Source organism: Rhinoraja longicauda, chromosome 23 (assembly GCF_053455715.1).
Source record: "Rhinoraja longicauda isolate Sanriku21f chromosome 23, sRhiLon1.1, whole genome shotgun sequence".
NCBI lineage: Eukaryota > Metazoa > Chordata > Chondrichthyes > Rajiformes > Arhynchobatidae > Rhinoraja > Rhinoraja longicauda.
Window position 1 is genome coordinate 5,490,600 of NC_135975.1, and position 11,617 is coordinate 5,502,216.

The window sequence follows — 11,617 nt, forward strand, 5'->3', positions numbered from 1 at the left end:
CAACTTTAGATAGTTCCTCTAAAAGTAAATGGGTTTGGCACAGGACTAAAATAAAAAATTTAAATTAAAAGTTGAAACTTGAGTTAAGGGTTGGATGTACAACTGTGGTTATTGTCTCCCGGATCTACTCCCTTTAATTTTTATAGTTATACATATTTTTTAATCCTCTCTTCCCAATAGTTTATAGTTTTTTCCTTTCTTCTGTATTTTTTATTTTCTCTCTTTAAAATTTTTTAAATTGAAGCTATGTAAGAACTCTGTAACAAATGTGTCTTTTATTTCTATTTGTACATATGCTTTTCAAAAAAAAAAAAAAAAAAAAGATAGTTCCTCTATCCCTCTCTTCCCCTCCCCCTTCCCAGATCTCCCACTGTCTTCCTGTCTCCACCTATATCCTTCCTTTGTCCCGCCCCCCTGACATCAGTCTGAAGGGTCTCGACCCGAAACGTCGCCCATTCCTTCTCTCCTGAGATGCTGCCTGACCTGCTGAGTTACTCCCGCATTTTGTGAGTAAATACCTTCGATTTGTACCAGCATCTGCAGTTATTTTCTTACCTTACACCTTCTTAATCGCTCTATCCACTTGTTTAGCTTAGTTCAGAGATACAGCGTGGATCAGGCCTTTCAGCCCACTGAGTCCGTGGCAACCAGCGATCCCCGCACATTAACACTGTCCAACACACACTAGGGCCAATTTACATTTATACCAAGCCAATTAACAAACAAACCTGTACGTCTTTGGAGTGTGGAAGGAAACCGAAGATCTTGGAGAAAACCCACGCGGTCACGGGGACAATGTACAAACTCCGTTCAGACAGCACCCGTAGTCGGGATCGTATCCAGATCTCTGGTGCTGTAATCGCTGTAAGGCAGCAACTCTACCGTGCCGCCCCTAGTTGTAGATAGAATCTTTGCAACCCAGCTATACAGAGAGAATTGCATAACCTTGTGATTTTTGTTTTTAATGCTATTTTAGACTTCAAGCACTTGGGCGATACAGGCTGTGATTGTTCTCCTGTCGAATAGTGTACAAGAAATCCAGAGACTTGTATCCTGTCTGGGGCCACCCTGTTCGACTCTGCCAGCGACGGAGCTAGTCGAAGTCTTGTACTGCCTGGCCACTTTACTGTTTGCCCTGAGAGAGAAAGGCATCCGCATCAGCAACAGGTACCACCCCCCACCCCCCCTCTGCTCCGGCTCCTGATCATCAGTGCAGGGCTCCTGGCGGGCTGGTTGCAGCAGCATCAGTGTGTTGGCTGTGGACACAGTGAAGCTGCAGTCACGTCTGCAGTGGCGTCCGTGTAAAAAGCACCTAATCGTCATGTGTAGAAAGGAACTGCAGGTGCTGGTTTACACCGAGGATAGACACAAAGTGCTGGAGTGACTCAGCGGGTCAGGCAACATCCCGGGAGAGGATGGGTGACGTTTCGGGTCGGGACCCTTCTTCAGATCTAATTACCATCCTGTTGCCCTGCCGTCTGTTGTTTATTTTTAGATTTTTAGATTTATATTTAGAGATACAGCGCAGAAACAGGCCCTTTGGCCCACCGGTTCCGCGCCGCCCAGCGATCCCCGCACATTAACACTACCCTACACCCACTAGGGACAATTTTTACATTTGCCCAGCCAATTAACCTACAAACCTGTACGTCTTTGGAGTGTGGGAGGAAACCGAAGATCTCGGAGAAAACCCACGCAGGTCACGGGGAGAACGTACAAACTCCGTACAGACGGCGCCCGTAGTCAGGATCGAACCTGAGTCTCCGGCGCTGCATTCGCTGTAAGGCAGCAACTCTACCGCTGCGCCACCGTGCCGCCACGCTGCAGGTCCTTCCACCATTTTCCCTGACGCTGCAGGTCCTTCCACCAAATTCAACACTGTCCGTGGAAACAGTTTGCGTTCAGTTTATTGTCACGTGTACCGAGGTACAGTGAAAAGCTTTTGGTGCGTGCTAACCAGTCAGCGGAAAAACAATACATGATTACAATCGAGCCGTCCACAGTGTACAAATACATGATAATGGGAATATCGTTTAGTGCAAGATAAAGTCCAGTAAAGTGTGATCAAAAATAGTACAAGGATCTCCTAATCTGAGGAAAGACATTCTTGCCATAGAGGGAGTACAGAGAAGGTTCACCAGATTGATTCCTGGGATGGCAGGACTTTCATATGAAGAAAGACTGGATAGACTCGGCTTATACTCGCTGGTATTTAGAAGATTGAGGGGGGATCTTATAGAAACTTACAAAATTCTTAAGGGGTTGGACAGGCTAGATGCAGGAAAATTGTTCCCGATGTTGGGGAAGTCCAGAACAAGGGGACACAGTTTAAGGATAAAGGGGAAGTCTTTTAGGACCGAGATGAGAACGTTTTTTTTCACACTGAGTGGTGAATCTGTGGAATTCTCTGCCACAGAAGGTAGTTGAGGCCAGTTCATTGGCTATATTTAAGAGGGAGTTAGATGTGGCCTTGTGGCTAAAGGGATCAGGGGGTATGGAGAGAAGGCAGGTACGGGATACTGAGTTGGATGATCAGCCATGATCATATTGAATGGCGGTGCAGGCTCGAAGGGCCGAATGGCCTACTCCTGCACCTATTTTCTATGTTTCTAAGGATCTCCCATGAGGTATATACTAGTAGCTCAGGACTGCCCTGTTGTTATTGGTAGGATGATTCAGTTGCCTGATAACAGGTAGAAGGGTTAATGTTTCAAGTCAAAACCCCTTTATCAGAATTGAGATGTGATCTCCTCTCTATAACCTTGCCCCTCCAGCTCCTTGGATGCACGGCTTGTCTCGTGCTGAAATAAAGTATGAGCATTTATTTTATTTTATAAACTGTTACTAATGTAAATATGTTTCAGGATTCATTATAATCTATTCTACACACTCTACCTGAGGGAGAATCCAGCCACTGCCTCTAGAAAACAGTTGAAGGATCTTTGTTCATCTCAGGACTCCCACAGGTGAATATTTTATGCTCGTTTTGTGTGAAAGATACATCCTCTGGATTAAAAAAAAATATATATTTAGAGATACAGCGCAGAAACAGGCCCTTCGGCCCACCGGGTCCGCGCTGCCCAGCGATGCCCGCACATTAACACTATACTACACCCATTTGGGACAATTTTTACATTTGCCCAGCCAATTAACCTACATACCTGTATGTCTTTGGAGTGTGGGAGGAAACCGAAGATCTCGGAGAAAACCCACGCAGGTCACGGGGAGAACGTACAAACTCCGTACAGACGGCACCCGTAGTCAGGATCGAACCTGAGTCTCCGGCGCTGCATTCGCTGTAAGGCAGCAACTCTACCGCTGCGCCACCGTGCCGCCCTTGGGAGGGGGATGCGCTGGGACGCATCCTCAGTGATGTGACCTGGGGTCATGGGGTGTTTCGGGTCTCACAACGTCAGACACCCTCGCCCAGGCGACCCAGCCGGGGGTGATCAGCCCCCGACTTGCATCCCGGCAGCAACCGCCCACGCACGGGTCAGCCCTCTTAATAACTACTCTGCAGGGGTTGGGAGACCCTGGTGCGTGGAGGGACCGGGGCTCTGTGGGGTGAGTCCTGGCCGGGCTCCTACTGAGTCTCACCAGGTTCAAGGCCTGTGCGCTGCCACCTCTTTCTCCTTCCCCGAGCATTTCATCCTTGCCTGACGGCATAAGGCCTTTCCGTAGCCTACTGGGTTTCTTTCACTCGGAAGACATAGACTGGGGTGCCAACCCATCCGGTCCCGGGTGCTGTCTTTCCGTGCCGTCAACCGTCTCTCCAGTAGTCACCAAACTATTCTTGGCTGTCGCCCAGTTTTTAATAAATCATACTTCATTCCACCAGTCAAAAGTTATGGATAAAAGGCCGTGGCTTCCCTCATTGCTTGCAGTTTTGATTCAGTTCCTCCTTCCATAGAGTGCAGCACAGTGGTGCAGCGGTAGAGTTGCTGCCTTACAGCGGCAGAGACCAGAGTTCCACCCTGACTACGGGGGCTGTTTGTACGGAGTTTGTACGTTCTCCCTGTGACCACGTGGGTTTTTTCCCACACTCCAAAGACATACAGGTTTGTAGGTTAATTGGCTTCAGTAAAGATTGAAACTTGTTCCTAGTGTGTAGGATAGTATCAGCATCCAGGGGTCGCTGGTCGGTGCGGATTTGATGGGCTGAAGGGCTGAAGGGCTTGCTTCCGTGCTGTATCTCCAAACTAAACTTTAAAAAACCCCACATTTTCAGTCTGAAGAAGGGTCTCGACCCGAAACGTCACCCATTCCTTCTCTCCTGAGATGCTGCCTAACCCGCTGAGTTACTCCAGCATTGTGTGTCGACCTTCGATTCTAACCAGCATCTGCAGTTTTTTTCCTACATAGATTGCTCGAGGTGTTGAATGCATTGAGCACCTATGCATTTTTAAAACTAATAATAATATGTATGAATTGTTATGCTTGTTCTCATACTTTGCATTTTACTCGTTGCTTTTGGAAGTTATTTAAACTGGGTTCTCCCTGTTGCCTGAACCTCTGCTTTCTTTTTAAAAAAATAGACACTTGAGGAACAACGCAAGCCTGAATCCAGAGCTGCAGCGAATACTGAGCCTTGAAACTTCACCACACCACGTGATAAAAATAACGGGATATGCAGGTATTTTGAGGTATTTTGAGACTGTGTCTCCCACACTGCAATACAACGTTGCCTAAAGCATACGGCAACAACATGAATACCTAAGGATATGGGCAATCAGAAATTATATGTTGGTGAGTCTCACATAGAGTCATAAGAGTCGGAGTCTTACAGCGCAGAAACAGGCCACTCGGTGTGTGCCGACCAGTGATCTCCCCGTACTGTAACACTACCCTACGCACTAGGGACAATTCACAATTTTACCGAGGCGCAGTGGGTCGACAGTGGACTGTCAAAAAGACACTTGGACGGGTACATGGATAGGACAGGTTTGGAGGGATATGGGCCAAACGCAGGCAGGTGGGACTAGTGTAGATGGGACAAGTTGGCCAGTGTGGGCAAATTGGGCCGAGGGGCCTGTTTCCACGCTGTAAGACTCTGACTCTTATGGCTCTATGTGAGACTCGCCCAACATATAATTTCTGATTGCCCATATCCTTAGGTATTCGCTGTTGTTGCCGTATGCTTTAGGCAACGTTGTATTGCAGTGTGGGAAGCACAGTAGGTAGGGCCTCTGCCTCACAGCTCCAGCGACCTGGGTTCAATCCTCCTCTCCAGTACTGTCTTTGGAGATTTTACACGTCCTAACTGTGATCATGCAGGTTTTTTTCCCAGATGCTCCGTTTCCCCCCATATTCGAAGGACCTTGCAGTTGGTAATTGGACTGGCTGCTGTAAATTCCCCCTCTTGTCCCGTTTTCAATGCCACGATATCCAATTTTGCTTCAGAGAACCAAAACTGCGCGAAGTTCTCCAGGAGTGGTTTCACTAACACACTGTGTAATGGTAATGAAGCCTCCCCATTTCTAAGCTCCAACCCCTCCACAGTAAATGCTCCTGAATGAGTTTAAAACAAAATACGGGGCAGTGAGGATTCATGGTCTATATACGTCTTAAAGCAACTGATCCATGCCGTGAGCATTTACCTTACCAACATTTAAGAGACATTTGGATAGGTACTTGGGTAAGAAAGCTTAAAGGGATATGGGCCAAGTGTGGGCAAAGGGGACTAGCTTAGTGGGGCATCTCAGTTGACATGGACAAGTAATAGACAATAGGTGCAGGAGTAGGCCATTCGGCCCTTCGAGCCAGCACCGCCATTCAATGTGATCATGGCTGATCATTCTCAATCAGTACCCCATTCCTGCTTTCTCCCCATACCCCCCGACTCCGCTATCCTTAAGAGCTCTATCTAGCTCTCTCTTGAATGTATTCAGAGAATTGGCCTCCACTGCCCTCTGAGGCAGAGAATTCCACAGATTCACAACTCTCTGACTAAAAAGGTTTTTCCTCATCAATGTTCTAAATGGCCTACCCCTTATTCTTAAACTGTGCCCCTGGTTCTGGACTCCCCCAACATTGGGAACATGTTTCCTGCCTCTAACATGTCCAACCCCTTAATAATCTTATACGTTTCGATAAGATCCCCTCTCATCCTTCTAAATTCCAGTGTATACAAACCTAGTCGCTCCAGTCTTTCAACATATGACAGTCCCGCCATTCCGGGAATTAACCTAGTAAACCTACGCTGCACGCCCTCAATAGCAAGAATATCCTTCCTCAAATTTGGAGACCAAAACTGCACACAGTACTCCAGGTGCGGTCTCACTAGGGCCCTGTACAACTGCAGAAGGACCTCTTTGTTCCTATACTCAACTCCTCTTGTTATGAAGGCCAACATTCCATTGGCTTTCTTCACTGCCTGCTGTACCTGCATGCTTCCTTTCAGTGACTGATGCACTAAGACACCCAGATCACGTTGTACGTCCCCTTTTCCTAACTTGACACCATTCAAATAATAATCTGCCTTCCTATTCTTACCACCAAAGTGGATAACCTCACACTTATCCACATTAAACTGCATTTGCCATGCATCCGCCCACTCACACAACCTGTCCAAGTCACCCTGCAACCTCATAGAATCTTCCTCACAGTTCACACTGCCACCTAGCTATGTATCATCGGCAAATTTTCTAATGGTACTTTTAATCCCTTCATCCAAGTCATTGATGTATATTGTAAATAGCTGCGGTCCCAACACCGAGCCTTGCGGTACCCCACTAGTCACTGCCTGCCATTCTGAAAGGCACCCATTTATCCCCACTCTTTGCTTTCTGTCTGTCAACCAACTTTCTATCCATGTCAGTACCCTACCTCCAATACCTTGTGCTCTAATTTTGCCCACCAATCTCCTATGTGGGACCTTGTCGAAGGCTTTCTGAAAGTTGAGGTACACCACATCCACCGGCTCTCCCCTGTCAATTTTCCTAGTTACATCCTCAAAAAATTCCAGTAGATTAGTCAAGCACGATTTCCCCTTCGTAAATCCATGCTGACTCGGAACGATCCTGTTACTGCGATCCAAATGCTCCGCAATTTCGTCTTTTATAATTGACTCCAGCATCTTCCCCACCACTGATGTCAGACTAACTGGTCTATAATTTCCCGTTTTCTCTCTCCCTCCTTTCTTGAAAAGTGGGATAACATTAGCTACCCTCCAATCCACAGGAACTGACCCGGAATCTATAGAACATTGGAAAATAATCACTAAAGTTGGGCCGAAGGGCCTGTTTCCATGCTGTATGACTCTATCTCTAGCAGGGCTAGTGCAGTATTGGGTAGAGCCTGAGACACAAGGTAGAATCGTGAATATAAATTCAAGCAGTCAAATAAATCTTGAATAATGAAAAAAAAATTGACAATAGTAACCATAATGTCACCAGATTGTTATAAAATTCCATTTGGCTTATAAATGTCTTCATGGAAATAAAGGTGATGTCCTAATCAGGCCTGGACTGGATGTGGCCCCTTCCACCAATGTGAGCAATCTTTCATTGACTCCTGTGGGGAAGTTAGGCCTGAATAATAATTGCTGCCATTGGCGTGGACATCATCACCCGATGAACAAAGTATCTCTGAAGAAAGCAGCTCCCAAGAAGCCATCAGACTGTAGAATGCAAGGGATGAGAAATGGAGGAAAGCCTTGGTCTATCTTGCGCGGTTTGTTCAGTTTGTTAAATTGATTTGTCTCGTGCTCAGCGTTCCACTCCCAATCTGACCATGGTACATTGAAACGTACATCACTGATGTTGTTAATCCTTCTCCTACCCAAGGCACAGGTAAAACCTCCGTACTGATTGAGTATGCAAGGCGCAGACCCCACCTCCGCTTCCTGTGTGTACGTCCCACCAAGCCTGTTCCAGAGGAGGTTGATCACCTTTTCCCTCCCAATGTGGTGTTTACAACGATGCGTGCCAAAGCCTATCAGTGTATAGGCCACAAGTAAGTCGGAAAACGAATAGGCATGTATTCAGTCCTATTGTTTTAATGCGTGTGTGTGTGAGTGAGTGTGCGTGTGTGTGTGTGTGAGTGAGTGAGCGTGCGTGTGTGTGTGCTGATGACTGGGCGTGTACCTGCACATGCGTGCACAGGCTTGGGTACAAATGACCACATTGCACGCTGAAAGTCGAAGTAGGGTCTCGACCCCAAATTGTCGTCCATTCCTTCTCTCCAGAGATTCTGCCTGTCCCGTGGAGTTGCTCCAGCATTTTGCATCTATCTTTGGTTTAAACCAGCATCTGCAGTTCCTTCCTACACATTACTTACTGTTCTGGCCTGACCTGGCGAAACAATAAAAAAAGGAATGATGAAGCATCCCCTTTAAGGTCTGCTCTGACAAACAAGCTACAGCTGGATCAGATTTATGGTTGTCAGATCAATTCATCTGATCCTTGTCCGTATAAACCCAGGAGTGCAGCCAGAGGGGGGAAGAGAGAGGAAGCAGCTGGAATGTTTTCTAGACCATTTTTGTCATCAGCGATCAAACCCTACACCAGCACTATCCTGCACACCAGGGACAATTTACAGAAGCCAATTAGCCCACAAACCTGTACTTCTTTGCAGTGTGGGAGGAAACCGGAGCACCCGGAGAAAACCCACGCAGTCACAGGGAGAACATACAAACTCCGTACAGACAGCACCCGTAGTCAGGATCGAACCCGGGCCTCTGGCGCTGTAAGGCAGCAACTCTACTGCTGCACCACTGTGCCGCCCAAAGGTGGCTTGGACGAATTGGGCCGAAGGGCCTGCTTCTGTGCTGTACAACTCTATAACTGTGCTTTGAAGCTACCTCTAAAATATCAATACTTTCAGGTGTGATAGCAAATGCAATGGCTATTTTCATAAAGTTTTTTTTTTAAAATGGATTCTCATAGTTATAAATGATTTGTAACAGATGCAACAGCAGAGAACTGATAAGTCTTGAGATTTCATTAAAGTTTTGACAAAAGGTTATTTGAACTTTTGTTCCAGGTACCATCAGAAGAAGAAGCTAATGATTTGTGGCCTGAAACCGTTCACTGTGCTTGGATCCCCTGAAGCACAGGGTAGTCTTTCCCGGGCAAATTCGATCTGTTGGAGCCTCAGTGCCTTTCTCTCCTCTAAGGATGAGGCCATCAGTGTAGCTCATGTACCAGGAGGCTACAGGAGCTCGTGGGGAGGTATCAGGCCCATGGAACATCACGAGAAATTAGTGAGTCTTCAAATTGCAGCCTGAATTATCTTCTAGCTATCCCAGCTGTGTCCAGGCCTATCCTGAAGAAGGGTCTCGACCCGGAACGTCACCCATTCCTTCTCTCCAGAGATGCTGCCTGTCCCGCTGAGTTACTCCAGCATTTTGTGACGGGTATCTTCTATCCTGAACCTTGTTCTTGTTGGTAGATCCATTGCCTGCACCTCAACTTCATAGGTACATGCAGGAGTAACAAAGGTTGTGTTAAAAATGTAAAAACAGGGAACTGCAGATGCTGGTTTACACAAAAGGATGAAAAGTCAGATCAGACAGCATCTCTAGAGAATATGGATAGGTGATGTTTCGGGTCGGGAGAGTGATTGTGGGAGGGAAGGAGGGTGGGGGGGAAGAAAGCTAGAAGAGAGGAGAGGCAGGACAAAGTATTGCAGGTATCTGCCTATCAAAAAAAAACCCGCCTGTGTTTATTTATTACCTGCCATTCTTAGTTCTGCCTCTCCACTCTTTCAGCTTGGTTGCTTGATAGTACAGTGGGCTGAAGGGCCTGTTTCCACGCTCTGTGGCTCTCTGTGCCTGACTGTTGTGTTGCCACAAATCTGCCATTTGCAGTTCCTGTGTGAAACTTCACCCTCATCACGCGATGCTTCTCGATGTATTAGTATGGAGATTCATTTCATTTTTCATCACCTTTTCAAACTGGGATTAATCATGGCGTTGTTTCAGGAACTGGTTGAAGATGTGAAGAGGATTGGGACAAAGATGGTGGATCTTCATGAAACCAGTTACTTCATGACTCACGATGGTAAAGTTGGTTATGATCGTTGGGTACAGACATTCTCCCAAAATATAAGGAGGTTCCGTTTCTTTTTGCCTTACATTGGATGTTGTCCTGGAAATACTGAGAGTATTTTTGCGGTTTAGCGTAGAAGAATGGGAAAAGAAACAGTTCACAGTTCAGATTCATGACTATCTAACGAATCTTGCAGTTGTTTGAGAAGTTTGGCTGGGATTTTGTATATTTTTCTGGCTTCTAGTTTAAAGTTGCTTTCAGAGTCATAGTCACACAGTATAAACATAGCACAAAAAGTAAGGAAATTTGTGTTTGGTAGATTATTTCTTTGTTGTAACAATGCTTCATATCATATCATATCATATCATATATATACAGCCGGAAACAGGCCTTTTCGGCCCTCCAAGTCCGTGCCGCCCAGTGATCCCCGCACATTAACACTATCCTACACCCACTAGGGACAATTTTTACATTTACCCAGCCAATTAACCTACATACCTGTACGTCTTTGGACTTTGTTCTTGGCAATAAATCTTATACCGTTGGAAAGCCTGTTTATTTCCCTTTTAAATGGTGCCACATTTGTAAGGAACATGCATTTGTGGGATGAGCAGCAGAGCTGAGTATATGGGTTGCGCCCATGAAAAATTTGCCAAATCTTCTCTGCCAATGCCAAACAGCTTATTCTGCTGTTGCTATTGACTCTTGTTTTGAGCTTCTGGTACCCCCAGGTGCTGACAAGAATGGGATGCCATCCCACAACAGTGTGTGACCAGGCTGGTGACCAGCATGAGGAGGAGGTGCCAGGCTGTTATGGCTGTGTATGGTTCTTCCACACGCTACTGTGGCTCCTGTTTATTAAATTAATAAATTGTTAAATTGCCAATATGTCTTGTTTCTTCAGACTTCAATCATCCAATCCACCAAACAACACCGAACAAGAGTCAATGGCAGAATAAGCTGTTTGGCATTGGCAGAGATTTGGCAAATTTTTCATGGGCGCAACCCATATACTCAGCTCTGCTGCTCATCCCACAAATGCATGTTCCTTACAAATGTGGCACCATTTAAAAGGGAAATAAACAGGCTTTCCAACGGTATAAGATTTATTGCCAAGAAGCATTGTTACAACAAAGAAATAATCTACCAAACACAAATTTCCTTACTTTTTGTGCTATGTTTATATAATCAGGCCCTTCGGCCTAACAAGTCCATGCCAACCACGATGCCCCATCTTTGGTAGTCCCATTTACCGCCATCTGGCTCATCCCCCTCTAAATCTTTCCTATCCATGTACCTGTCCAAATGTGTTGTTTTGTCCTGTCCTACCGAGTACTTTAAACATTTTCTGCTGTCCTTTCAGATTTCTTAAACCCAGAGTAGTTTTTGTAGTGTTAATATTTTCTGCTTTGTTTGTTTTAGGATATTTGAAGCTTTGGCAACTTAGCAAACCCGATCTATCACAGTTTGATGTTATCCTTTTAGATGAAGCTGAAGATTGTAGTCCTGGTAAGATGATCATACCTTCCACTTAATGCATCATCGGAGTGTGTTTCACTTTGGTAGGACCGGCCAAGGTAAGATTTAAACAGTAAAATGGTGCAGGTAGATAATTCCACGAACGTGGC

The 11,617-nt window shown here is 45.9% G+C and overlaps 1 protein-coding gene across 4 annotated transcripts in view; it reads left to right on the forward strand.

Moving 5' to 3' along the window:
* fbxo18 (F-box DNA helicase 1) overlaps window positions 1-11,617 on the forward strand; it is a 47,584-nt gene that overhangs the window by 18,788 nt on the left and 17,179 nt on the right. For all 4 annotated transcript variants that reach the window (XM_078419516.1, XM_078419519.1, XM_078419515.1 and 1 more), the window contains exons 6-12: window positions 977-1,167; window positions 2,865-2,966; window positions 4,536-4,633; window positions 7,785-7,953; window positions 8,983-9,202; window positions 9,923-10,001; window positions 11,412-11,498. In XM_078419516.1, coding sequence (XP_078275642.1) covers window positions 977-1,167; window positions 2,865-2,966; window positions 4,536-4,633; window positions 7,785-7,953; window positions 8,983-9,202; window positions 9,923-10,001; window positions 11,412-11,498 — 946 coding nt within the window. The remainder of the gene's footprint in view (window positions 1-976; window positions 1,168-2,864; window positions 2,967-4,535; window positions 4,634-7,784; window positions 7,954-8,982; window positions 9,203-9,922; window positions 10,002-11,411; window positions 11,499-11,617) is intronic.